This window comes from Gorilla gorilla, chromosome 6 (genome assembly GCF_029281585.2).
Source record: "Gorilla gorilla gorilla isolate KB3781 chromosome 6, NHGRI_mGorGor1-v2.1_pri, whole genome shotgun sequence".
NCBI classification, from domain to species: domain Eukaryota; kingdom Metazoa; phylum Chordata; class Mammalia; order Primates; family Hominidae; genus Gorilla; species Gorilla gorilla.
In genome coordinates, this window is record NC_073230.2 from 81,990,527 (window position 1) to 82,016,858 (window position 26,332).

Here is a 26,332-nt window from a genome sequence, read left to right on the forward strand (position 1 = left end):
CTCCTGAGTAGCTGGGACTACAGACATGCACCACCAAGCCCAGCTAGTTTTTGTATTTTTAATAGAGACAGGGTTTCACCATGTTGGCCAGGCTGTCTCGAACTCCTGAGTTCAGGTGATCCGCCTGCCTCGGCCTCCCACAGTGCTTGGATTCCAGGCATGAACTGCCGTGCCCGGCCTAGGGGATACTTTCAAACCAAAAGCAGGGCTCTTATCCCCTATGCTCATGTTTTCCCGCTCCACTGCTCTGGAGTGAATTAGATTATGCTGACACTCCTGGGCCCTCCTCTCTATCCCCTCCTTAAGGGAGGAAGATGCTTCGTAGTGGTGAGAATGGCATTTCCTAATCCCCACCTGATATGGTTTGAATATGTGTCTCCACCCAAATCTCATGTTGAAATGTAATCCCTGATGCTGGAGGTGGGTCCTGGTGGGAGGTGATTGGACCATGGGGGTAGTTTCTCCTGGTTTAGTACCATCCCCCCTTGGTACTATACAGTAAGTTAGTTCTCATAAGACATGGTTGTTTAAAAGTGTGAGGCACCTCCCCTGTCTCTCTTCCTCCTGCTCCTGCCATGTAAGACGTGCCTCTCCTTTCTCTTCGCCTTCTGCCACGATTGTAAGTTTCCCGAGGCCTCCTCAGCCGTGCTTCCTATACAGTCTGCAGAACCAGGAGCCAATTAAACCTCTTCCCTTTAAAAATTACCCAGTCTCAGGTATTTCTTTATAGCAATGTGAGAACAGACTAATACACTACCTGAGCAAGGGTTAATGTGTTGGCAGACAGCGCAAGCCCTCTGATTTACTGAGTCACAGGCACAAAGGAACTGCAGGCTCCTCCCTGCAGGTGCGTAGAGGGACCCTCTCTCTCCCATCAGCATGCACACAAATCTTGCAGGGGAAGGGAGGCCCCAGTTGATTGGAAAAACTATTTTGATTTTTCAACAGTCCAAGTTATTTCATCCAACTTCTCCTAAGCCAATAATCAGAGTATAAATTTCTAGTAGTCCTCAATAAGAGACAATTAATTAGCTACCCAGTTAATTAGCTTCCTCAATAAGGGGGGAGGCAAAGACATTAACGGAGGCTTCAGTGTCTTTGATAAGTGTTTGCAAGTAGAAGAAGCCCAGAGAATTGCAGAACGTTTGCCTGCTGCGATTTTTTTTTCTTTTTTTTTTTTTTTCAGACAGAGTCTCGCGCTGTCGCCCAGGCTGGAGTGCAGTGGCGCAATCTCAGCTAGTTGCAAGCTCCGCCTCCCAAGTTCACGCCATTCTCCTGCCTCAGCCTCCCAAGTAGCTGGGACTACAGGGCCTGCCACCACGCCCGGCTAATTTTTTGTATTTTTAGTAGAAACGGGGTTTCACTGTGTTAGCCAGGATGGTCTCAATCTCCTGACCTCGTGATCCGCCCACCTCGGCCACCTAAAGTGCTGGGATTACAGGCATGAGCCACCGCGCCTGGCCTGCGATTTTTTTTTTTTTTACAAAGATGCGCTGTCTTTGTTCCCCCAGAAATGTGTTGTTTTCCTGACAGTCAGATGCATCCCTGCCTGCCTTAAACAAAGGTCTGTGATCACTTTCTTTAATATCAAGGCCAGAGTTCCTGAAATCAATGAGAAATTCTAAACATACCAGGATGCCTTCCAAACAGGTGGGCTTTTTGTTCTCCAGAAAATGCAATGAATTTAAAACATTGTACCAAACATCTTCAAAACCTAGTCATGAAAGTAACATGCTTTATTACATTAAATGAAATTAAATCAGTAGAGGACAAATGCACTAAGGAGGCTAATGGCCAACATGATTAGTCACTGCTAACTTGCATGAAATCAATAGTAACCAAGAGGAGTTCATCAGTTTGCACTGAAACAAAACATGAGAGAAGAATCCAGCATACTGGAAGAACAACGAAAAAGATGAAATAATCTTTTAGCTGGGAAAAATATGTTGTTTTGAATATTTTGAGTATATTTTAACTTCAATGATAAGCTTAATTCCAATTTCAGGATATTATTTAAGGAAAAGCTTAGAAGTGTACTCCACAAAGAATTAAGAAACACATGTCCTCATAACTTTTATTATGTTCTTTTGATTAAAATAATACATATTCATTCCTATATGCTCCTTCATATTACAAATGATTTTTACATCATGAAGATGATGCTATTCTGTGCTCTGTATTCTGTTTCGAACTTAGAATTATACTTCATAAACATCTTCTGTGACTAAAACTTCTCCAAAAACTTTCACTGGCTGCTGGCGCTCCACTAAAAGTGTCATCAATGACCCCATCAAAGGATATTTTTCTGTCATCCTCCCAGAATTCACTTCTCATTGGCATCTGGTCCTGTCAATTCTTCTTCTTTTTTTTTTTTTTTTTTTGAGATAGAGTCTTGCTCTGTCGCCCAGGCTTGGAGTGCAGTGGTGCGATCTCACCTCACTGCAACCTCCGCCTCCCAGGCTTAAGCGATTCTCCTTCCTCAGCCTCCCAAGTAGCTGGGACTACAGGTGTGTGCCACCACCTCCAGCTAATTTTTTGTATTCTTAGCAGAGACAAGGTTTCACCATGTTAGCTAGGCCAGGCTCAAACTCCTGGCCTCAAGTGATCTGCCTGCCTCGGCCTCTCAAAGTGCTGGGATAACAGATATGAGCCACCGTGCCTGGCTGATTAGTCTTTTCTTGATCCACTCTTCCCACTGGATTTCTGTGACTCCACGGCCTGGTGTCTCTCCTAAAACTGTCTTTGCAAAAAATTATAACAGTAAGGAAATTACAACAGTGAAAGATTAGATCTCACCAATCCCCATCTTGCCTTCAACATCCAAACTGCCTTTAATCATATCTGGGCTTGGGCCAAGCAAACTTTGGGAGACATTTAGTTTATAGTTTAAATGATAATATCCCTTCTCCAAAACTCAACTGCCTTTGTAAAGCTAATGAGAGACCACCAGGCGAGGAGGATGAGAAGAGCCTGAATTCTGCTGAGATGTAGACATAAATGATTACCAGCCATTATTCCAGAGGTCACAAGATTTGCAACCCCCCAATAACTCCTACAGATAACGTCACTATTACAGAAACTAAGATTGGCCTTTTGAGATAAAGTTTCAGGTTTGTGCATTTCTGACAACTAACGGCTCCACTTGGACCCGCCAAACTCCCTCTGGCCCCACCCAGAAGTGAACTCAGCAGACAAGGACCATTTTTCACACCCCTATGATTGCATCCCCAACCAATTAGCAGCACCCCTACCCTAGCCCCCTGCCCACCAAATTATCATTACCTCTGAATTTTCAGGGAGATCAAGTTGAGTAATAATAAAACTCCAGTCTCTCATTCAGCTAGCTGTATGTGAAGTAAGCTCTTTCTCTATTGCAATTGCCCTGTCTTGGTAAGTCAGCTCTCTCTGGACAGCCAGCAAAATGAACTCATTGCACACGGTTACACTCTCATCTCTACCCGCTGTAGACTCGCCTCCTCTGTTGGAGCTCGTCAAGGCTGGGTCTCTCCTGTTCTCATTTTGTTCTCTCTCCTTAGGTGATCTCAGCCCTCCTCCAGGCTTCGATTATAACTTACAGGATTGTGATTCACACATTTCAGTTTCCACCACAGGCCCCTCCAGACATGTCCATCTGCCTGCTGTGTTGACTTTTCCCTTGGGAGTCTTGAGGCAGCTACAAGCTTACTGACCAGAAATGAACTCAAGCTCTCCCCAAAGCCTGGTCCTCTTCCAGGATCAGCCAGCCTGGAATATGGCACTGTCATCCACCCTGTTCTCAGGCCTGTCACCCAGGAGTCAATCTTAGCCCCATCTAATTGTCAGACGCATCTGAACCACAACAACTCCATCTTGAGTAGGGGATGGGTAAAATGAGGCTGAGACCTGCTGGGCTGCATTCCCAGACAGCCAAGGCATTAGCCACAGGATAAGATAGGAGGTCGGTACAAGACACAGGTCATAAAGACCTTGCTGATAAAACAGTTTGCAGTAAAGAAGCCAGCCAAAACCCACTAAAACCAAGATGGCAACGAGAGTGACCTCTGGTCGTCCTCACTGCTACCCTCCCACCAGCACCATGACAGTTTACAAATGCCATGGCAATGTCAGAAAGTTACCCTATAGGGTCTAAAAAGGGGAGGCATGAATAATCCACCCCTTCTTTAGCATATCATCAAGAAATAACCATAAAAATAGGCAACCAGCAGCCCTCAGGGATGCTCTGTCTATGGAGTAGCCATTCTTTTGTTCCTTTACTCTCTTAATAAACTTGCTTTCACTTTACTCTATGGACTCGCCCTGAATTCTTTCTTATGCAAGATCCAAGAACCCTCTCTTGGGGTCTGGATCGGAACCCCTTTCCTGTAACATAATCAATTTGGTGCCAAATGCATGAAGTGTTATCTTCTAGGTCTCTCAAATCCATCTACTGTTCTCCATCCAGGAGAGTGTCACCAGGGCTGGCACAGATGGTTGCATACTGCAGAAAGGTCACCACCCAAGCCATTACCTCTCACCTGTTCCGTGAAAATACCAACTCATCTCCTTCCCTTTTGGCCTCTCCAAGCCATATTCCAATCCACAGCTAAAATGATTTCATTAAAATGCAAATCTAATCATGTTGTTCCTTTGCATAATTGCTCTGAGGGAGAGGTCTGGCCTCTGTCTCCCTGAGTCATCACCCATTATGTGTCCCTGGTGTCCCCGTGTGGTCTGTCTCTTTCCTTCACTTTCCACATCATCCTTCAGCTCCAGCCATTGTGGCCTTCCTGCAGCTGCCCAGGTGTGTCACACTCCAGTATTTGTCCATTTTCACGCTGCTGATAAAGACATACCCGAGACTGGGTAATTTATAAAGAAAAAGAGGTTTAATGGACTCATAGTTCCACGTGGCTGGAGAGGCCTCACAATCGTGGTGGAAGGCAAAAGCCATGTCTTACATGGCGGCAGACAAGAGAGAGAGTGAGAGCCAAGCAAAAGGGGAAATCCCTTTTAAAACCATCCGATCTCATGAGACTTATTCACTACCATGAAGACAGTATGGGAGAAAGAGCCCCCATGATTCAATTACCTCCCACCAGGTCCCTCCCTAAACATGTGGGAATTATGGGAGCTATCATTCAAGATGAGATTTGGGTGGGGACACAGCCAAACCATATCAGCCCCAACCCCTACCCCAGGAATTGGAAGAATTCTTCTCTTAGGCACCAGCACAATCAGTGCACACCTCCTCCCACATCTCTGACTCCATCTCTCCAATGACACAATCACCCAGAGACTGTCCCTCTCTTTTGTGGCTCTTACCATCACTTGTGTTTGATGTAAAATATTTATTTCTGTGGATCTTTGTCTTTGATGAATGTCTGGCACATCATAATGATAAGAAATATCCTTTCTTTTTCCTATCCTCCTTTCTTTTACTTATCAATAAATCCCCTGTAACTAGAACAAAATTGGTATTCAGTAAACATCTGTTGAATGACTTGAATTATCTAGACAATAGGGTGTACTGTAATGATTTTGCCATGCTTTCCAGAAATATTAAATGCCTCCTGTATTTTATTTCATTATTTATTTATTTGAGACGGAGTTTCGCTCTTGTTGCCCAGGCTGGAGTGCAGTGGTGTGATCTCGGCTCACTGCAACCTCCATGTCCCAGGATAAAGTGATTCTCCTGCCTTGGCCTCCCAAGTAGCTGGGATTAGAGACATGTGCCACCATATCTGGTTAATTTCATATTTTTAGTAGAGACAGGGTTTCACCATGTTGGCCAAGCTGATCTTGAACTACTGACCTCAGGTGATCCACCTGCCTTGACTTCCCAAAGTGCTGGGATTACAGGCATGGGCCACCATGCCCAGTGGCCTACTGCATTTTACATTAAGGTTTCCTGGGTTTTGCTATTATTAAATGCTTTAATAATTGTAAGATACAATGAATTTCTCTTCAAAAGTTCAGCCTGTTAACTTCCTTGTTCTTTGTTCTCAAACCTAACTTTCTTATTCTCCATGCCTCCTTGCCGCTAGTTACTGTAAACAACTTTTCTGTCAGCTCTAATCAATAACTCACATCTGTTCCCTTGGTTACTCCCTCTGCACCCATTCCACCCTTTGAAACCACACCTCCCACACATCCCACCATTCTAACTCACATCCTCCTTCCCCCTTCCTTATTTGGGAAAACTATTCAAAAATAGCCAGTTGGGTCACTTTAGATTGTGTGGTCAAACCCCAGCCCATGGGGAAGTAACACAGAGGTAGGGATTGCGTTAAGAACAAAAACCCCCGTTTTCCTTTGTTCCCTGTGCTCCTGCAATCATGATTGACGCAGGCAGCACCCTTCTGCAGAAGTAAATTGCCTTGCTGAGAAAACTTTTGCCTGAGTGAGAGTACTGGTTTCACTTTGTGGCACCAAGCATTTCCTTCTAACATAAATATATTTAAATATATATATATATATTTTTTGGCCAGGCATGGTGGCTCACACCTGTAATCCCAGCACTTTGGAAGGCCGAGGCAGGCGGATCATGAGGTCAAGAGATCAAGACCATTCTGGCCTACATGGTGAAACCTCGTCTCTACTAAAAATACAAAAATTAGCTGGATGTGGTAGCGTGCACCTGTAGTTCCAGCTACTCAGGAGGCTGAGGCAGGAGAACGGCTTGAACCTGGGAGGTGGAGGTTGCAGTGAGCTAAGATCACGCCACTGCACTCCAGCCTGGCAACACAGCAAGACTCCATCTCAAAAAAAAAAAAAAATATATATATATATATATGTGTGTGTGTGTGTGTGTGTGTGTATACATATATATATGTAATTTTTTTCTTTAAATCATTTAACCCAAAGGTAACGATAAAAGTTCTTGGTATGTATTGCCAAACTGCTTTTGAAATATCTGTATCTGGGCAAGTGCGGTGGCTCATACCTATAATCCCAACACTTTGGAAGGCCAAAGTGGTTGAATTGCTTGAGCCCAGGAGTTTGAGACCAGCCTGAGCAACAAAGTGAAACCCTGTCTTTACAAAAAAAATACAAAAATTAGCCAGGTGTGGTGGTGTGCACCTGTAATCCCAGCTACTTGAGAGGCTGAGGTGGGAGCATAGCTTGAGCCTGGGAAGTCAGCGTTGCAGTGAGCCATGCTCATGCCACTGTACTGGAGCCTGGGCAACAGAGTGAGACCATGTCTCAAAAAAGAAGTCTATATTTTATTGTAATATAATAATTTTTAAAACTTTTGCTAATTTTGTAACTGCCTGATAGGTTCTTTCTGTCCACTGCACAAACAAAATAAACCATGGAATTGCAATAAAGAAAAACTTTAACTGACACACCAGCCACATCACGTAGGAGACAAATTTACTACTCAAACCTATCTCCGTGAAGGCTTAGAGGTTAGGGGTTTTTCAAGGATGGTTTGGTGGAGGCTGGGCGCAGTGCCTCACGCCTGTAATCCCAGCACTTTGGGAGTCAAGGCAAGCTGATCACTTGAGGCCAGGAGTTTGAGACTAGCCTGGCCAACATGGTGAAACTCTGTCTCTACTAAAAACACAAAGATTAGCTGGGCGTGGTGGTGCAAGCCTGTAATCCCAGCTACTTGGGAGGCTGAGGCAGGAGAATTGCTTAAACCCAGGAGGTGGAGGTTGCAGTGAGCCAAGATCATGCCACTGCACTCCAGCCTGGGCGACAGAGACTGCAACTCAAAAAAAAAAAAAATGGTTTGGTGAGCTAGGGATAAGGGTGGCTAGGCAGTGGGTGCTTGCTGCCGATTGGTGGGTGAGAGAGAAAATCCTAGGGAGCTCGGCCAGACATGGTGGCTCATGTCTGTAATCCCAGCACTGTGGGAGGCTGAGGCAGGTGGATCATGAGGTCAGGAGATCGAGACCATCCTGGCTAACATGGTGAAACCCTGCCTCTGCTAAAACTACAAAAATTAGCTGGGCATGGTGGTGGGCACCTGTAGTCCTAGCTACTCAGGAGGCTGAGGCAGGAGAATGGCGTGAACCCGGGAGGCAGAGCTTGCAGTGAGTGGAGATCGTGCCACTGCACTGTAGCCTGGGTGACAGAGCAAAACTCTGTCTCGAAGAAAAAAAAAAAAAAATCCTAGGGAGCTGAAGCCATCTTCTTGCGCTGAGTCAATTCTGGGTGTGGCCACAGGAGCAGCTGGCAGGTCCAGGCAGAGCCAGGTATGGAAAAGATATCTCAAAAGGTCAATCTTAGGTTCTACAATAATGATGTTACCTGCAGGAGTAATTGGAGAAATTGCATATCTTGTGAACTCCAGAATAATGGCTGGCAATTGTTTATATTTACAGATAGTAGAAATCAGCCTTCTCTGTCCTCCTCGCCTGATGGTCTCTCATTAGCTTTATGAAGGCAGTTGAGTTTGGGGAAGAGCTATTACCATTTAAACTATAAACTAAATGTCTCCCAAAGTCAGCCCAGTCTAATCCCAAGAATAATTAAGGCAGCTTGAAGGCTAAAGTCAAGAGGGGGGATGGCTAGATCAGATCTCCCCTGCTGCCATAATTTTCTTGCTGATATAATTTTTGCAAAGGTGGTTTCAATTTGATGAATAAAATATTCTTTTAATTTGCATTTCCTTGGAGAAAGTGAACAGTTCATATTTTGTAGCCATCTGTATGTCCTCACTGATAACACTTTATGTCCCATGTCCTTTGTTCATTCAGCCAGTCAAGTCTTAACATTTTTAAAATTCAACTATATGAGGTTTTTGAGGATTCGTCTATCACACTTCATACAAATTATTTCTCCCAATCTTTGCCTTTTGAGTTTATGTGATGTTTGATATATCAAATGCTTAAACATATTCTACAGTCAAGGATTTTTCGACCTTTCCTTTATGAGTTCTTACACTGGCTTTAGACCAACAATGGTTCTGAAAGTGTGGTCTCTGGGCTAGCAGCATTAGCAGCATCTAATGAAACCACCTTTGCAAAATTATGACTGAGACAGTGAAAGAGATATAACTTCACTGACTCCATCTTGCTTGCTGTCCTTGTTCATTCCTGGGCATAGGCTGAACTAACTTTGGGAGAAACTTGGTTTATAGCTTAAACAAAGACGGTAACAGCCCTTTCCCAAAGCAAAACCCTTCTTGCCTGGGGACTAGAATGCCTTTGTAGGACTAACATTAACCACAACATTAGATATTATGGTTTAGGAGTCATGCTGCTGGAGGCTACGAGATTCTGACCCTCCCTAAGTTGCTCCTAAGATCAGTGCTTGAGATATTTTGCAGACGCTGCACTTGATGGATCAGCTGGTGCCACCCAGATTGATAAACTGGCTCATCTGATCTTGTGGTTCCCACCCAGGAACTGACTGAGCACAAGAAGACAGCTCCGACTCCCTGTGATTTCATCTCTGACCAATCAGGATTCCTGGCTCACTAGCTTCCCCCCACCCATCAAGTTGTCCTTAAAAACTCTGCTCCCCAAATGCTCTGGGAGACTGATTTAATAATAAAACTCCAGTCCCCCGCACAGCCGGCTCTGTGTGAATTACTCTTTCTCTGTTGCAATTCCCCCATCTTGATGAATTGGCTCTGTCTAGGCAGTGGGCAAGGTGAACCCCTTAGGCGGTTACACTAGGAGCCTTTTAGAAATGCAAATTCTACTCACTGAAGACCTATGATATCAGGATATCAGATACTCTGGGGCTGACCCCAGTAATCTATATTAACAAATTCTCCAGGAGATTTCTTATGCAAAGGAAAGTTGTGGAAGCCACTAGTCAAGAAACAGCTTCCTTACATAAGCTTTCTTCTGAGCATTTTGTTTCTCCTGATTCCTTTTGGTATATAATAGCACTAAATGTTTTTCTCCCAAACCCCCACCGATTTAGGATGCTTCCTTTATCTTAAGTTTTACAAACATTCAGATTTGCCTCTGTGCTTTCATTCTTTTTTAACAGCTTTATGAGATAAAATTCGCATACCATAAGATTCACCCATTTAAAGTATACAACAGTAAGGGGAGCCAGGCATGGTGGCTCATGCCTGTGAATCCCAGCACTTTGGGAGGCTGAGGGTGGATCACTTGAGTTCAGGAGTTCAAGACCAGTCTGGCCAACATGGTGAAACCCTGCCTCTACCAAAAATACAAAAACTAGCCAGGTGTGGTGGCGCACGCCTATAGTCCCAGCTACTCAGGAGGCTGAGTCATGAGAATCGTTTGAACCTGGGAGGTGGAGGTTGTAGTGAGCCAGATCTCACCACTGCACTCCAGCCTGGGTGACAGAGCCAGACTCCATCTCAAAAAAAAAAAAAAAAAAAAAAAAAGTGTACACAACAATTTGGGGACTTTCAGTGTATTCAGACTCGTGCCAACATCACAGTGTTCCCACATTCTGATTTTAGTCATTTGCATCTTCTCTTTTGTTCCTGGTGAGTCTAACTAAAGGGTTGCCAATTTTGTTGATCTTTTCAAAGAACTTACTATTTCACAGATTTTTCTCCACTGTTTCCTTTTCTGTATTTCATTTATTTCCACTCTAATGTTTATTATTTTCTTCATTCTGTTTGCTTTGAGTTTCATTTGCTCTTCTTTTTCTAGTTTCTTAAGGTAGAATGTTAGATTATTGATTTGAGATATATCTTCTTTTCAATGTAAGCATTAACTATAAATGTCCCTCTAAGCATTGATTTAGTAGTATTCCATAAATTTTGGTGTTTTTATTTTCATCCATCTCAAAGTATTTCCTACTTTCCCTGGATGATCTCTTTTTTTGACCTGTCGATTCTTTAGGATTTTTAAAAATGTTTACATATTTGTGAACTTCTTAAATTTTTTTCTGTGGTTGGTTTCTAATTTCCTCCCATTGGTTGCAGAACATAACTTGTATATTTTCAGTCTTTTTTAATTTACTGAGACTTATTTTATGGTCTAACATATAGTCTATCCTGGAATGTTCCATGTGCCCTTGAGAATAATGTATTGCTAAATGGAGTGGTCTGTCATGTCTATTAGGTGGAGTTAGTTTATAGTGTCACCCCAATCTTCCATTTCTTGCTGGTCTTCTGACTAATCCTTCTATCTATTATTGGAACTGGGGTATGTAAGTATTATTGTGGTCTTTCTCATATACATTCTGTCAGGTTTCGCTTTATATATTTTGGGGCTCTATTGTTAGGTGCATGTATGTTTATAATCATTATATCTTTCTAGTAAATTGGTCCTCTTATCATTATAAAATGTTCTTTGTTTTTAGTAGCAATTTTATCTTAAAGTCTCTACATATTTTTTTCACGCCTGTAATCTCAGCACTTTGGGAGCCCAAGGCAGGTAGATCACGAGGTCAGGAGTAACGGTGACCAAGATGGTGGTCACCATCTGACCAAGATGGTGAAACCCTGTCTCTACTAAAAATACAAAAATTGGCTGGGTGTGGTGGCATGCACCTGTAATCCCAGCTACTTGGGAGGCTAAGGCAGGAGAATTGCTTGACCCGGGAGGTGGTGTTTGCAGTAAGCCAAGATCGTGCCACTGCACTCTAGCCTGGGTGACAGAATGAGACTCCATCTCAAAAAAAAAAAAAGTCTCTACATATTTTTAATATTGCTGTAGCCACTCCAGCTCTCTTTTGGTTACTGCTTTCATGGGATATCTTTTTCCTTCCTTTAACTTTCCACCTATTTGCCTTTGAATCTAAAGTATGTCTCTTATAGACAGCATATGGTTGGATTTTTAAACAATTTTATTGTCTTTTTAAAACTTTAGATTCAGTGGGTACATGTGCAGGTTTGTTACAGGGGTATACAGCATGATGCTCAGGTTTGAGGTATGATTAAACCCATCACCCAAGTAGTGAGCATAGCACTCAACAGGTTTTTCTCAACCCTTGCTTCCCTTCCTCCCTCCCCAATTTTGTAGTCCCCAGGGTCTATTGTCCCCATATTTATGTCCATTTGTACCAGTGAAAACAATGCAGTTATTGGTTTTCTCTCTCTGCATCATTTCACTGAGTAATGGCCTCCAGCTTCATTCATGTTGCTGCAAAGGACATGATTCCATTCTTTTTTTATGGCTATGGGATATTCCATGGTATATATGTGCCACATTTTCTTTTTTTTTTTTTTTTTTTGAGACTGACTTTTGCTCTTGCCAGCCAGGCTGCAGTGCAGTGGCATGATCTCAGCCCACTGCAATCTCCCACTCCCGGGTTCAAGCGATTTTCCACCTTAGCTTCCTGAGTAGCTGGGATTACAGGTGCCTACCACCACGCCTGGTGAATTTTTGTATTTTTAGTAGAGATGCGGTTTTACCATGTTGGCCAGGTGGTCTTGAACTCCTGACCTCAGGTGATCCACCTGCCTCAGCCTCCCAAAGTGCTGGGATTACAGACATGAGCTACCATGCGTGGCCACCACATTTTCTTTATCCAATCCACTGTTGATGGGCATCTAGGCTAATTCCATGTGGTTTGCTATGGCAAATAGTGCTGCAATGAACATAGTTAATCCATTCTTCCATCTCTGTCTTTTGATTGGGGTGTTTAATCCATCCACATAGTACAGTTACCTATAAGGTAGAAGTAATGTCTGTAAACTTTGCTACTTCTTTTTTTAATGTCTTATGATTATGCTGTTCTATTCCTCCATTACTGTCATCTTTTGTATTCAAAAGATATTTTCCATTGTATCTTTTAAAATTCCTTTGTTATTTCCTTTACCATACGTATTTTAAATGTATTCTCTTAGTGGTTAGCCTGGGGATTACAATTAACATCTTAAAACAATCTCTTTTGGATTCATATCCACTTAATTTCAATAGTGGCAGTCAAGAGTCACTCCAATATACCTTTATTCTCTCCTCACTCCCTTGTGCTATTATTATCATACAAATTACATCTCCATATATTATAAGCCCATCAACACAGTTTTATAATTATTGCTTTAGGCAGCTGTCTTTTAAAACAGAAAAGTTACAAACAAAACTGTTTATATTGTCTTTCACCATACCTACATAGTTACCCTTACCTCTGCTCTTTATTTCTTCATCTGGATGCAAGTTAATGTCTGGTGTTCTGGTCGGGCGCAGTGGCTTATGCCTGTAATCCCAGCACTTGGGGAAGCCGAGTCAGGTGGGTCACCTGAGGTCAGCAGTTTGAGACCAGCCTGGCCAACATGCTGAAACTCTGTCTGTACTAAAAATACAAAAATTAGCCAGGCGTGGTGGTGCGTGCCTGTAATCCCAGCTACTCGGGAGGTTGAGGCAGGAGAATCGCTTGAACCCGGTAGGCAGAGGTTGCAGTGAGCCGAGGTCGCACCACTGCACTCCAGCCTGGGTGACAGAGTGAGACTCTGTCTCAAAAAAAAAAAAAAAAAAAAATCTGGTGTCCTTTCATTAAAGCCTGAAAAAACTCCCTTTAGTACTTGTTTGGGAAGGTCTGCTAATGACAAATTCTTTCTTTGTTTATCTGGCAATGTCTTCATTTCTCCATTAATTCTGAAAAAGGGTTTAACTAGATAGAACATTTTTGGCTAACCATCTATTTCATCCTATCTTCTGGCCTCCATGTTTTCTGCTGAGAAGTCAACTGCTAATTTTACTGAAGTTCATTCGATAGATGATTTTCAGTTTGTGGTGAAATTCCGGTTTATTATCAGAATTCTAAAATTGGTTTATTTTAGTTGTATTGCGCATATTTTCATTGTTTTAGAGGGAGACAGAGTTCACTGAGGCCCCCACTCTGCCATTTTGGAACTGATCTCATTTCATTTTAATTATTTAGGTAGCATATTTTAACATCTTATAAACCAACTTTCACTTAATAGTTATTTTTTCTAAAATTTCTTAACTATTGTCTGTTTGGCTAATTTTTCAGTTAGAATCATTTTCTTAAGCTCCAAAAAGAAATTCTGATAGAACTTGGGATGTTATTTTGCAAACAGATCACCTTCTTAGAACATTCAGGTTTCCCATTCTCTCCCACTTTTATACTGTTCAGCAAACTTACTGAATGTTTTCATGTAGATTGCATTGTATTTTCCTTAGACATTTCAAATGTTCTGTTGTGACTGTGAACTGGGCTTAAAGTGCTGTTATTTTAAATATGAATCAATACATCAATATTTTCTGGGATGAAAGAAAAACACTCATCTATTGATGAGTGTCAGGAGATTGAGATCACGAGGTCAGGAGATTAAGACCATCCTGGCTAACATGGTGAAACCCCGTCTCTACTAAAAATACAAAAAATTAGCCAGGCGTGGTGGTGGGCGCCTGTGGTCCCAGCTACTGGGGAGGCTGAGGCAGGACAATGGCGTGAACCTGGGAGGCAGAGCCTGCAGTGAGATGAGATCGTGCCACTGCACTCCAGCCTGGGCGACAGAGCGAGACTCTGTCTCAAAAAAAAAAAAAAAAAAAATTAATGGAATCAGGAGGGTTCATTCTGTAGGTAAGAGGTTTGCTTTTTTTTTTCTTTGAAACAATAAAATATCTTTGTTCAATTTAAATCTTGAGGCCACGCATGGTGGCTCACACTTGTAATCATAGCACTTTGGGAGGCTGAGTTGGGCGGATCACTTGAGGTCAGGAGTTCGAGACTAGCCTGGCCAACATGGTGAGACACCCACCCCCCCATCTCTACTAAAAATACAAAAATTCACCAGGCATGGTGACTTGTGCCTGAAATCCCAGCTAATCAGGAGGCTGAGGCAGAGAATCACTTGAACCCGGGATGCAGAGGTTGCAGTGAGCTGAGATCACACCACTGCACTCCAGCCTGGGTGGCAGAGCGAGACTGTCTCAAAAAAAAATCTTAAGCAGCACACCAATTCATAAAAAAGAAAAGCAGACCTGTGTGGTTGAAAAGAGGTTGAGGAGTAGCACAAAGTCCTGCATGCTCTGCCTCCTTCCTCGCTCCTTAGGGCAGCCTCCGAGGTGCTTTCCAACAACTGGATGCTTTGTTAACTCTCCTGTATAAGAGCCCATCTGTGGGCTCCTTAACATAAGCTCTTACTTTCTAACATTTCATCCTACTTGAAAGACTTTTTCCATCTCTCTTCAATGACCACTAATACATCTGTCTCAGTGAGACCCTGCTTCACTGACTTGGACCACCTGGCCCTGTCTGTTGCATTAAATCAGCAGAACAGGGGACTGAACAGAAGCTGAAAGATGTGGCGGGGACCAGGCATGGTGGTTCACACCTATAGTCCCAGTGCTTTGGGAGTCTAAGATGGTAGAATTGTTTGAGGCCAGGCGTTCAAGACCAGATTGGGTAACACAGCAAGACCCCATCCCTACAAAAAATTGAAAAATTAGACAGGCGTGGTGGCATGTGCTGGTGGTCCCAGCTACTCAAGAGACTGAGGTGGGAGGACTGCTTGAGCCCAGGAGTTTGAGGCTGCGGTGAGCAGTGATTGCACTGCTGCACTCCAGCCTGGGTGACAGAGTGAGACCCCATCTGTTAAATTTAAATTAAATTTAAAAACAAAAAATGTTCTTAAAGACCTGGTGACTTGGGCCAATCGCAGTGGCTCACACCTGTAATCCCAGCACTCTGGGAGGTCGAGGCGGGTGGATCACTTGAGGTCAGGAGTTCGAGGCCAGCCTGGCCAACATGGTGAAACCCGATCTCTACTAAAAATACAAAAATTAGCCAGGCGTTTGTGGCACATGCCTATAGTCCCAGCTACTCAGGAGGCTGAGGCAGGAGAATCACTTGAACCTGAAGGCAGAGGTTGCAGTGAGCCAAGATCTCACCACTACACTCCAGCCTGGGCAACAGAGTGAAACTCCATCTCAAAAAAAAGACCCAGTGACTTCAAGAAAGATAACACTTCTGTGCTACTTTGTCACTATCCCATCTGTGACATAATTTTATATATACATTTGGTATTTAGTCTCTGTCCTCGGTACCTGGAACAGAGCTCTTGAAACCCTTGTAATCTCCTGAGTGCACCCAGCACGGGTGCAGCTTTTATCCTCATATTTGCTTTTTGACCCAGCTCCTGCCATTGAGCTCCAAATCTCTTGGAATGTCCTGGGTTACAGGAGCATCTTTTGTTCTAATGAAGTGGGCTTGTTTTTTGGTGGGCTCCTGGATGGAGGCTGGCCACCAGAAGGACCGACATGATTAGAAGATTGGAACTTTCAGCCCCACCCCCGATCTGCTGGGGTGCCTACATGATGAAGCTTCCGTAACAACCACTAACTATGGCACATAGGGAGCTTCCAGACTGCTAAATACATCAACATGCTGGGAGGGTGGCACAGCTCAACTCCCCAGGGACAGAAGCTTCTCTGCCCAGGATCTTCCCAGACCTTGCCCTCTGTATCTTTTCATCTGCCTGTTCATTTGCATCCTTTGAAATATCCTAATAAGTTGGGCGCGGTGGCTCAAGCCTGTAATCCCAGCACTTTGGAAGGCTGAGGCAGGTGGATCACTTGAGGTCAGGAGTTCAAGACCAGCCTGACCAACATGGTGAACTCCCGTCTGTACTAAAAATACAAAAATTAGCCAGGCGTGGTGGTTCCTGCCTGTAATCCCAGCTACTTGGGAGGCTGAGGCATAAGAATCCCTTGAACCCAGGAGGCAGAGGTTGTACTGACCTGAGATTGTACCACTGCACTCCTGCATGGGCAATGGAGCAAGACTGTTTCAAAAAAAAAAAAAAATCCTAATAAATCAGCAATAGTAAGTGAATTGTTTTCTTGGGTTCTGTGGGCTACTCTAGCAAATTATTGAACCTAAGAATGGGGTTCCTCTGATTTACAGACGAAGAACCTCTGATTTATGGCCATGTCAAACAAGCTGTGGTTAACCTGGGGACCTCCTACCTGCAACTAGTGTCTGAAGTGAGGCGCAGTCTTGTGGGACTGAGCTTTTTTTTTTTTTTTTTTTTTGAGACGGAGCCTTGCTTTGTCACCCAGGCTGGAGTGCAGCGGTGCGATCTCAGTTCACTGCAACCTCCGCCTCTTGGGTTCAAGCCATTCTCCTGCCTCAGCCTCCTGAGTAGCTGGGATTACAGGCGCACACCACCACGTCCGGCTAATTTTGGTAATTTTAGTAGAGACGGGGTTTCACCATGTTGGTCAGGCTGGTCTTGAACTCCTGACCTCAGGTAATCCGCCTGCCTCAGCCTCCCAAAGTGCTGGGATTACAGGTGTGAGCCAGGGTGCCTGGCGTTGGGACTGAGCTCTTAACTCAGGGAGTCTTTGTTAATTCATTAGCATCAGAATTGAACTGAACAGTAGGATGCCCGGCTGGTGTCAGAGAATTGATTGGTATAGCAAAAAGCCCCACAAATTTGGTGTCAGAAGTGAAGGATTGAGTGGTGTGAGTACAGAGAGAAAAACGATTGGTCTTTCCTGTATTCACTGATCCATGTAACAATACAGAAAAGTATTTTGATTCTACCATTTAGAAATAAGTATGGTGGGGTGGGTGCAGTGGCTCCCGGCTGTAATCCCAGCACTTTGGGAGGCTGAGGCGGGTGAATCACAAGGTCAGGAGTTTGAGACCAGCCTGGCCAATATGGTGAAACCCCGCCTCTACTAAAAATACAAAAATTAGCCAGGCGTGGTGGCGGGAGCCTGGAGTCCCAGCTACTCGGGAGGCTGAGGCAGGAGAATCGCTTGAACCTAGGAGGTGGAGGTTGCAGTGAGCCGCGATCACACCACTGCACTCCAGCCTGGGCGACAGAGCAAGACTCCATCTCAAAAAAAAAAAAAAAACAAAGAGAAATAAGTACGGTGGCCAGGTGTAGTGGCTCATGCCTGTAATCCTAGCCACTATGGGAGGTTGAGGCGGGAGGATCTCCCAAGTTCAGGAGCTCAAGACCAGCCTGGGCAACATAGTGAGACCCTGTGTCTACAAAAAACATCAAATAAATTTAGCTGAGCTTAGTGGTGTACGCCTGCAGTCCCAGCTATGCAGGAGGCTGAGGTGGGAGGACTGCTTGGGCCCAGGAGATTGAGGCTGCAGTGAGCCGTGATTGTGCTACTGCACTCCGGCTTCAGCAACACAGCGAGACCCTGTTGCCAAAAAAAAAACAGAAAAAAAAAAGGTGTCCAGTTTTCAACTGGGTAGGTAGATTATATATCTATGAATTTTAATTCAGCATAGAATAGAGGATAGAGTTACAAAAGGTGGGTCTAACAGGGTTTAGAACTGCAGGACTGGCCGGGAGTGGTGGCTCATGCCTGTAATCCTAGCACTTTGGGAAGTTGAGGCAGGAGGATCACCTGAGGTCAGGAGTTCGAGACCAGCCTGGCCGACATGGTGAAATCCCATCTCTACTAAAAATGCAAAAATTAGCCAGGTGTGGTGGTGCATGCCTGTAATCCCAGCTATTCAGGAGGCTGAGGCAGGAGAATCAGTTGAACCCGGGAGGCAGAGGTGACAGTGAGCCAAGATTACACCACTGCACTCCAGCCTGGGTGACAGTGAGACTCTGTCTCAAAATAAATATATAAATAAAAATAAAAAATAACTAAAAGAGTATAATTGGATTGGTTTTAGCACAAAGGATAAATGCTCGTGGGGATGGAGACCCCATTCTCCATGATGTGATTATTACGCATTGCATGCTTGTATGAAAACATCCCATGTACCCCATATATATACCTAATATGTACCCACAATAATTAGAATAAAAATTTAAAAAAACTCATGCTGCAAGTCTTTACAAAATATTATTTTATTAATTCAATTTTTGCATAAAAGACTGTTAAAAGAATTTGCTAACTTGAAAACAATTTTGAGTATTTATGATCTTTCCAACTTGAAAACACCTGAACCTTATAGAACAGATGGTGTAAAGCAGCGAGGGCCACAGGAATGAAAGAAGATGGAGACCCGCCGTCTGGTCACGATATGAGAGGCCCGGACAGTGACCTCACGAACAAAAAGAAATTATCCTCTTCAGTCCAAAGTGTGTTTGTGAGACTAATGACTCCATGCCCTCACATGGCCACTCCTCTTACAGCAGACAGCCTCACTCCGCTCCAGCCCCGGTACTGCGGTCTGTGGTAATTTACATGGGAATGGGATGAGATCTAGTACAGTTTTAGATTCGATGCAATTTTGGGAAGGGTTAGTAATAAACCAAAACTCAATCTATGCAGTATTTAAAAAATAATTGAGAGTTGTGACAACTTCGATTCTTTTCAGGAGGTGCTGTCTTAAGATAGAAGAAAGGGATCAAGCTCTTATCTTAGAAAGCACAGACACGTTTAGCTCAGGGTAGTGCAATTCAATGCTAAGTGGCTGCTCCATGAAATCCAAGGGCCTGGTAAGGGGAAGAGGCCCAGGGATTTCTTCCTTGTCTGACACTCTCAGGCCTAGCATTCTGGCAGGTCTTAGAAGTTATAATACAAAACCATCAGTTAAATTCTAATCACGACTGTGTAGTTCCTCCCCAAAATAATTTTCCTCTTAGAAGTAAAATCAGGAAAGGGGCTGAGTTCTGAAAAGAAACATCGGGGCTGTGGCCCAGGCCCTCTGAGTGTGGACGCTGTCCCCCGTGTCTCCATGTTTACTGCCTTATCGTCTCCTTTGTATGAAAGTATAATTTACGTAATTCGTCCTTGGAGAATCACAGTGGTGTTCAAGAACCTTTTGAGGCCATCCAAGTTTTTGTCCTTCAGTACCTTGAAATCAGATAATCTCAACATCCAGAAATAGCCTTTGATTTGTTCTTTCTCTGATGTCTTGTGTCCTTGGGATCAAAGCTTCTTTCACTGGCACCAAATAATGCCCAGTGAGGAGTTCTGGCCATATAATCCTTTGCGCTGAATGTTTTTGATCCAACACTATCTTCATATTCCTGGATGAGCTCCTGGAAGCAGTTATAATCGATCCATGTCCACCATTCACCACCAATTTTAAACTGGAAAGAAAAAAATGTGTCAAGTCAGAAGTAAAAACATCCCTAGAAAAAAAAATGAATGTTTTTAAAAATCATGAACAAGTCTGATCTTTTCTCCCTATCACGTCAAGAAAACAAAAACAAAAACAAACACAAAAAAACCTCTTCCACGTTCCAGACATGACTTCCTATCAAAGCAAGATGCGCTACAATCACAGGAGAGCTTCCTTTCCCTTGGGCCTGCAGTTTTGCTGGGCCCGGAAGACAAGTCAAGTTTATCTCAAGCAGTCCCGCTGACACAGGGTTAAATGTTTCCGTGTTACCATGTGACTAATTCAAACTCATTCTAATTCCTGCTGTTGCTGCTTTTGATCGGTTACAAATTTTCAAGGCTGTGTTAACAGCACCTCGTGGAATCCTTTTTAGACTCAACTTGGCTTGAGTTATTAGTGAAGGTTTCATCAATAACTTCTAATTCAAACATGCTAACTAAATGACTCAAACTAGCTTTTCTGGCCTAACATGGATACAATATCTCATTAGTGGAAAGCCTGAACAATTTAAGTTCAGTAAGAGGGGATAATCCAATTTGTATTCTCTTAAGAAAATTGCTTCTCAAAAGTCACGGTGGAATAATGACCTGGAATGAAGAAAACAGAAAGAAAGTTGAAGAGGCTTGGAAGGAAATACTAATTGAACTGTGAAGGCTTTTAATTCAAAGCATTTGTTTGGCATTCATTTGTGTAAATGTATTAACTAATGCGCTGATACCTGACTCATAAACAGACAAGTACTTGTCATGCCACTGTCTTTTTTTTTTTTTTTTTTTTTTGAGACGGAGTCTCGCTCTGTAGCCCAGGCTGGAGTGTAGTGGCCTGATCTCGGCTCACTGCAAGCTCCGCCTCCTGCGTTCACGCCATTCTCCTGCCTCAGCCTCCTGAGTAGCTGGGACTACTGGCTCCCGCCAGCACACCTGGCTAATTTTTTGTATTTTTAGTAGAGACGGGGTTTCACCGTGTTAGCCAGGATGGTCTCGATCTCCTAACCTCGTGATCCGCCGGCCTCAGCCTCCCAAAGTGCTGGGATTACAGGCGTGAGCCACCACGCCCGGCCCATGCCACTGTCTTTTAAAAAACTTCGACTAATGGCCGGGCATCGTGGCTCACGCCTGTCATCCCAGCACTTTCAAAGGCCGAGGCAGGTGGATCACCTGAGGTCGGGAGTTCAAGACTAGCCTGGCCAACATGGTAAAACCCCATCGCTACTAAAAATACAAAAATTAGCCAGGCGTGGTGGTGTGTGCATGTAATCCCAGCTACTTGGGAGGCTGAGGCAGGAGAATCACTTGAACCTGGGAGGTGGAGGTTGCAGTGAGCCAAGACCATGCCACCGCACTCTAGCCTCAGTGATGAGAGTGAAACTCCGTCTCAAAAATAAAAATAAGAAAACTCTGACTAACTAGATGAACTAAGGAAAAATTTCCTGTTCTAGCCACAAAAAAAAAAAGAAAAGAAAATACATAGGTTCCTGAATTTAGAATATTAAAATATGTTGAATTTAAATGACATCTGATTTTTTACCCACTAGCTAAGAGCTTTCTAGGGGGAAAATGCTGAATATGTGGAAAAGTTTAATTACTCTATGAATTAGAAGAAATTTTCTTGTAATAAGACCATTCTTGGAAATGGTGCCTCAAGGGCCCTGTGAACTCTACAACCCAAGATGTAAAATTTATATCTCACCATCATTCTCTCTCCCAAGACAGACTGTCCCTGAAGTGTTGTCTACTGTTGTGGAAGCAATCACTGTCATTCCCAGGCACTGAGCCTCGAAACTGCAGAGTCAAAGGTGACCTCCTTTTCCCTGGCCCCTCACACCTCCATCGATTCTCCCTGGGCAGCACTTCTGCCGCCGGTGGCGTGACTTGGTCACGCAGGCCCTTCCTGTGGGCCGCAGCCGCTGTCTTCCAGCCAATTGACCTTCTGATTCCAGCTGTGGCTTCTCTCAACTTCCCACAGACGGCCTGAGACTGTGCCGACAGCAGAATTGATTCCTATGATCCTGAATGTAAAGTCTGAGTATCAAATCTGCATCTCTTGGTGAGCTGTGGTCCTCTCACGTGACGCCCAAGCTGTTCCCTCTGTCTAACTCACATGTCCTTCATCCTTTGCTCTGGGAAGTCTTCCTAAATCCTGTTAGTTCGGTTGCAGTGAGAGAGTTCCCGTGTTAGACAGTTTCTGTCAGTTTTCTGGCCACAGGACCTCACTGTCCTGAACTTCCACAGACACTATAATGGCCCCTGCAGTTTCCTCCTGCATTCCACCCCACCAAGCCTGCTGGCTCTGTGAACATATGCACTTAACAACATATGCCATCACCCAGGACATGCGAGGGCCCAGCCTTTCTTCCTCACCATTTTTTTTTTTTTTTTTTGAGACGGAGTCTCGCTCTGTCACCCAGGCTGGAGTGCAGTGGCGCAATCTCGGCTCACTACAAGCTCTGCCTCCCAGGTTCTTGCCATTCTCCTGCCTCAGCCTCCCAAGTAGCTGGGACTACTGGCATCCGCCACCACGCCTGGCTAATTTTTTTTGTATTTTTAATAGAGACGGGGTTTCACCGTGTTAGCCAGGATGGTCTCGATCTCCTGACCTCGTGATCCGCATGTCTCGGCCTCCCAAAGTGCTGGGATAACAGGCATGAGCCACTGCACCCAGCCCTTCCTCACCTCTTAACAAAGCTAGAAGACCATACAAAGAATCAAAATTCCACCTGTTCTACTGACATCTTGAGACATGATGGGATTTTGCTGCTACTGGCTCCATAGAATACAAGGGACTGCTTCACTGTGTATTCATGACAGAGGCATGACACTCACCCTTGACTGAGCCTGGGGTGACTGACATGACATTAACATGTAATTTAACATGCATGACAGTCAAAAGAGGCCAAAAATCATGATCCATCCATCAACATGGGCCAACTGGGCCAACTATAGACTTGGCCCAGTTATATACATTTAGAAAATAATTATAATACAACATAGCGTGTATAGCGGGTGAGGTTATGTACGAGGCACTTGGGGAGTACAGGGACAGGTGTGATAAATCACACAAGCTTGGCCCCGTAGAGGAGTCTTTTTCGGGATCCCAGTGTTGCTTGCTGAAAGACAGAGAGGACCATACTCTCTTCTTCCCTATTTGTGTCCCTTTGGTGTTTCGATTTCTAGGTCTGAAGTCTGACCCCTCTGGTTCATAATCCTGATGCTCCTTCACCCTCAAACTCTAACATGATCATTTGCCATGGGTGTTCTAAGAGAGAGTAAAGGATTACTTTGAGCAATACAATGGACTTAATTTTTTTTTTTTTTTTACCATACCTACAGTCAAAAATATACTTTATATCTCAATCTAGTACACGCAAATATACACACACAAGCTGGGAATACAACTTTCACAAAACTGCAGGCAATGCACTTCATAAGAGAACTGCTGGCTGCAACTCACAAAACCAACTTCCTCACTTCTAATGCAGTTTGAAAACTTCTGCACTAAAAGATCTGGTTTCTTTTGACTCTAAAACTCTGCTCTGGTTTAAAATGGAAGAAATTTCCGTTGCACAGGTAGGACAACTGTAAGCTAAAATCTGATAACTGACTGCTCTGATTCCCAAAGTCTAAAAAAACTAACTGGAAGACCAAGTAAATGCAGGACAAAGTAGGAGTATTAGCTCAGGCTGCCGTAACAAAATGCCATAGTGTGGGGGACTGAAACAACAGAAAATTCTTTTCTCACAGTTCTGGAGGCTGGAATTCCAAGGTTCTGGCTCAGTTTCTGGTGAGGGCTCTCTTCTTGTCTTGCAGGCAGCTGCCTTCTTGCTTTGTCCCACATGGCCTTTTCTTGGTACAAGTACACGGAAAGTGAGTGAGCAAGTGACTTGGGCCCTCTCATGTCTCTTCTTCTTCCTTTTTCTTAAGAGATAGGTTCTCACTCTGTCACCCAGGCTGGAGTGCAGTGGTGCAACTATTGCACATTGCAGCCTCAATCTTGTGGGCTCAAGCCATCCTCCCACCTCAGCCTCCTGCGTAGCTGAGACTACAGGTACATGTCACCATGCCCAACTAATTTTTAAATTTTCTGTAGAGAAAGGGTCTAGCTATTTTGCCCAGGCTGCTCTTGAACTCCTGGCCTCAAGTGATCCTCCCACCTTGATCTCCCAAAATGCTAGGATCATAGGCATGAGCCACCGCACCCAGCCCTGATGTCTCTTCTTATAAAGACACTGATCCTATTAGATCAGGGCTTACCCTTATAGCCTCATTTAATCCCAGTTGCTTCCTTTGAAACCCCATCTCCAAATATAGCCACACTGGGAATTAGGACCTCAACCTATGAACTTGGGAGGGGAGGGGGGCCACAAACATTCAGTCCTTAAGAGTAAGTTATTCTGAAATGAACAGAACCACTAGACCCAAAAGACAAAACTGAACCACATGTGCCGCCTCTCAGCGCAATCTGAGACGAATCATACTGAATAATCACAGCTCAGAAAAAATCAAAGTGTTCCATGTAAAAGGCAGAAGCTGAAAGAGCAAAATTTGGTATGACTGACACACAAACAGCGCTGAGAGACAGCTGCATAAACAGAGGCATGAAACCCCAAATCATAAAATCTGAGGTTAAGTATCCTGAGACACGACGTCACCCTGCTAAAAGAATCCCTCGAATCCAACAGTAAGGGAAGAATGGAATCTATGCAGAATTACAAATAAACTCAAAAGGTCATAAATGATCTTAAAAACACACAAGCGCAATAAGGTACAGCCTGACTTAATAAAGCCAGGCTGCTAAGGGTCTGTGGCCTTGCTGGCTAGATGAGGCAATGCAGGCTCCCACTCTCTGCAAGAATCAAACTGCTGTACAAAGGGGCCTTGTTCTCCTTATGTTCTCATCTTTCACACAGGGAGAATTTCGCTAAACAATAATAATGGCATAGGTTCTCTGTTAGTGTAAATGTTTAAAAAGATTCAATTAAAGATGGTAGGTTAAATGCATGCATTTACTATTACTTCCTCTTGAAACCCCACTAAAATGACAGTAAGAACATTTAAAAAAGATATATAACATAAAAATAAAGCTGCCAGGAGAGGAGAAAACAGTATTGGACTTTTAGAAGCTGAAAAGATGATGGGTGAGCAAACTGCTTTAGCAGACCCAAGAGAGCTGAATCCTAAGCTAGCAAATAGAGAAATCCAAGATTCAGCCCAAATTATGCTTTAGAATTCCTCAAAGGCTCAGAAATTGGCTGCACTAGTTCCCCCGACAGGAAGCATGGATTGAGGAGGTACCAAACCCACTCCCCACCAAAAACCCAAAGGCAGGTTTATATTCTGTTTAAGACATGATTAGAATCTCAAGTTCCTGAGCCCCCTGCATATATTCACAGCTGAGCACCTGCCCACTCCATGCCCTGAGAGATGCTTAGAGGTTTCTTCTCAGAAGACAATTCAGAAAGGATCTATGGTCTGTGGGACAGCAGGTATAGCTGAGAGCAGGGCTGCCATAATAAAACTATTTCCTTTCCTGTTTCTGGACCACCAGGGACCATTGCAAGCTGCAGAAAATGAGAAGACCCTACTGACCAGCCCAAGAAGATAGATGACAAGATACCGAGGTTGGGATTCCCTAAGGAAATGATCCAGCAGATCACTCCAAGATAGAGTCAACCCCATACCATAAGGGTGCTCTTTATTTTTTATTATCATTTTTATTTATTTATTTTTGAGACGGAGTCGTGCTCTGTTGCCCAGGCTGGAGTGCAGTGGCGCAATCTCGGCTTCACTGCAACCTCCAGCTCTCGGGTTCAAGTGATTCTCCTGCCTCAGCCTCCTGAGTAGCTGGGATTACAGGCGTGCACCACCATACCCAGCTAATTTTTGTATTTTTTGAAGAGATGGGGTTGCACCATGTTGGCCAGGCTGGTCTTTAGTCTCCCACTCTCAAATACAAGCATATAACCAATGACCATCAGCCACCTCAGAAAAACTTCTAACATGATAGAGGGATAAAAATAAAAAGAGGCTGGGGGCAGTGGCCAGGCGCAGACACTCTGTCACCCAGGCTGGAGTGCAATGGCATGATCTCAGCTCACTGCAACCTCTACATCCCAGGTACAAGAGATTCTCCTGCCTCAGCCTCCAGGGTAGCTGGGACTACAGGCACACGCCACCACGCCCGGCTAATGTTTTGTATTTTTAGTACAGATGGGGTTTCACCATGTTAGCCAGGCTGGTCTTGAACTCCTGACCTCAGATGATTCACCCGCCTTGGCCTCCCAAAGTGCTGGGATAACAGGTGTGAGCCACTGCACCTGGCAAAAAAGATTTTTTTTTTTTTAATATTAAAGAACTAGTCCATAAGACCCAATTTAAAACTTTTCTTTTTAGTAGTTCTAGACAGAAAGGAGAAAAAAAAATAGAAGAGAGGATATATTCATTGAAAT

The 26,332-nt window shown here is 43.9% G+C and overlaps 1 protein-coding gene across 1 annotated transcript in view; it reads right to left on the reverse strand.

Annotated features, from left to right (window-relative positions):
• Positions 1–18,643: 18,643 nt before the first annotated feature.
• The window catches only part of LOC129534728 (S-adenosyl-L-methionine-dependent tRNA 4-demethylwyosine synthase TYW1B), a 269,648-nt gene continuing 261,959 nt past the window's right edge, over positions 18,644–26,332 (reverse strand). The window contains 1 exon segment of the mRNA XM_055392702.2: positions 18,644–19,855. Within this exon segment, the coding sequence (XP_055248677.1) occupies positions 19,634–19,855 (222 nt within the window). The 3' untranslated portion in view covers positions 18,644–19,633.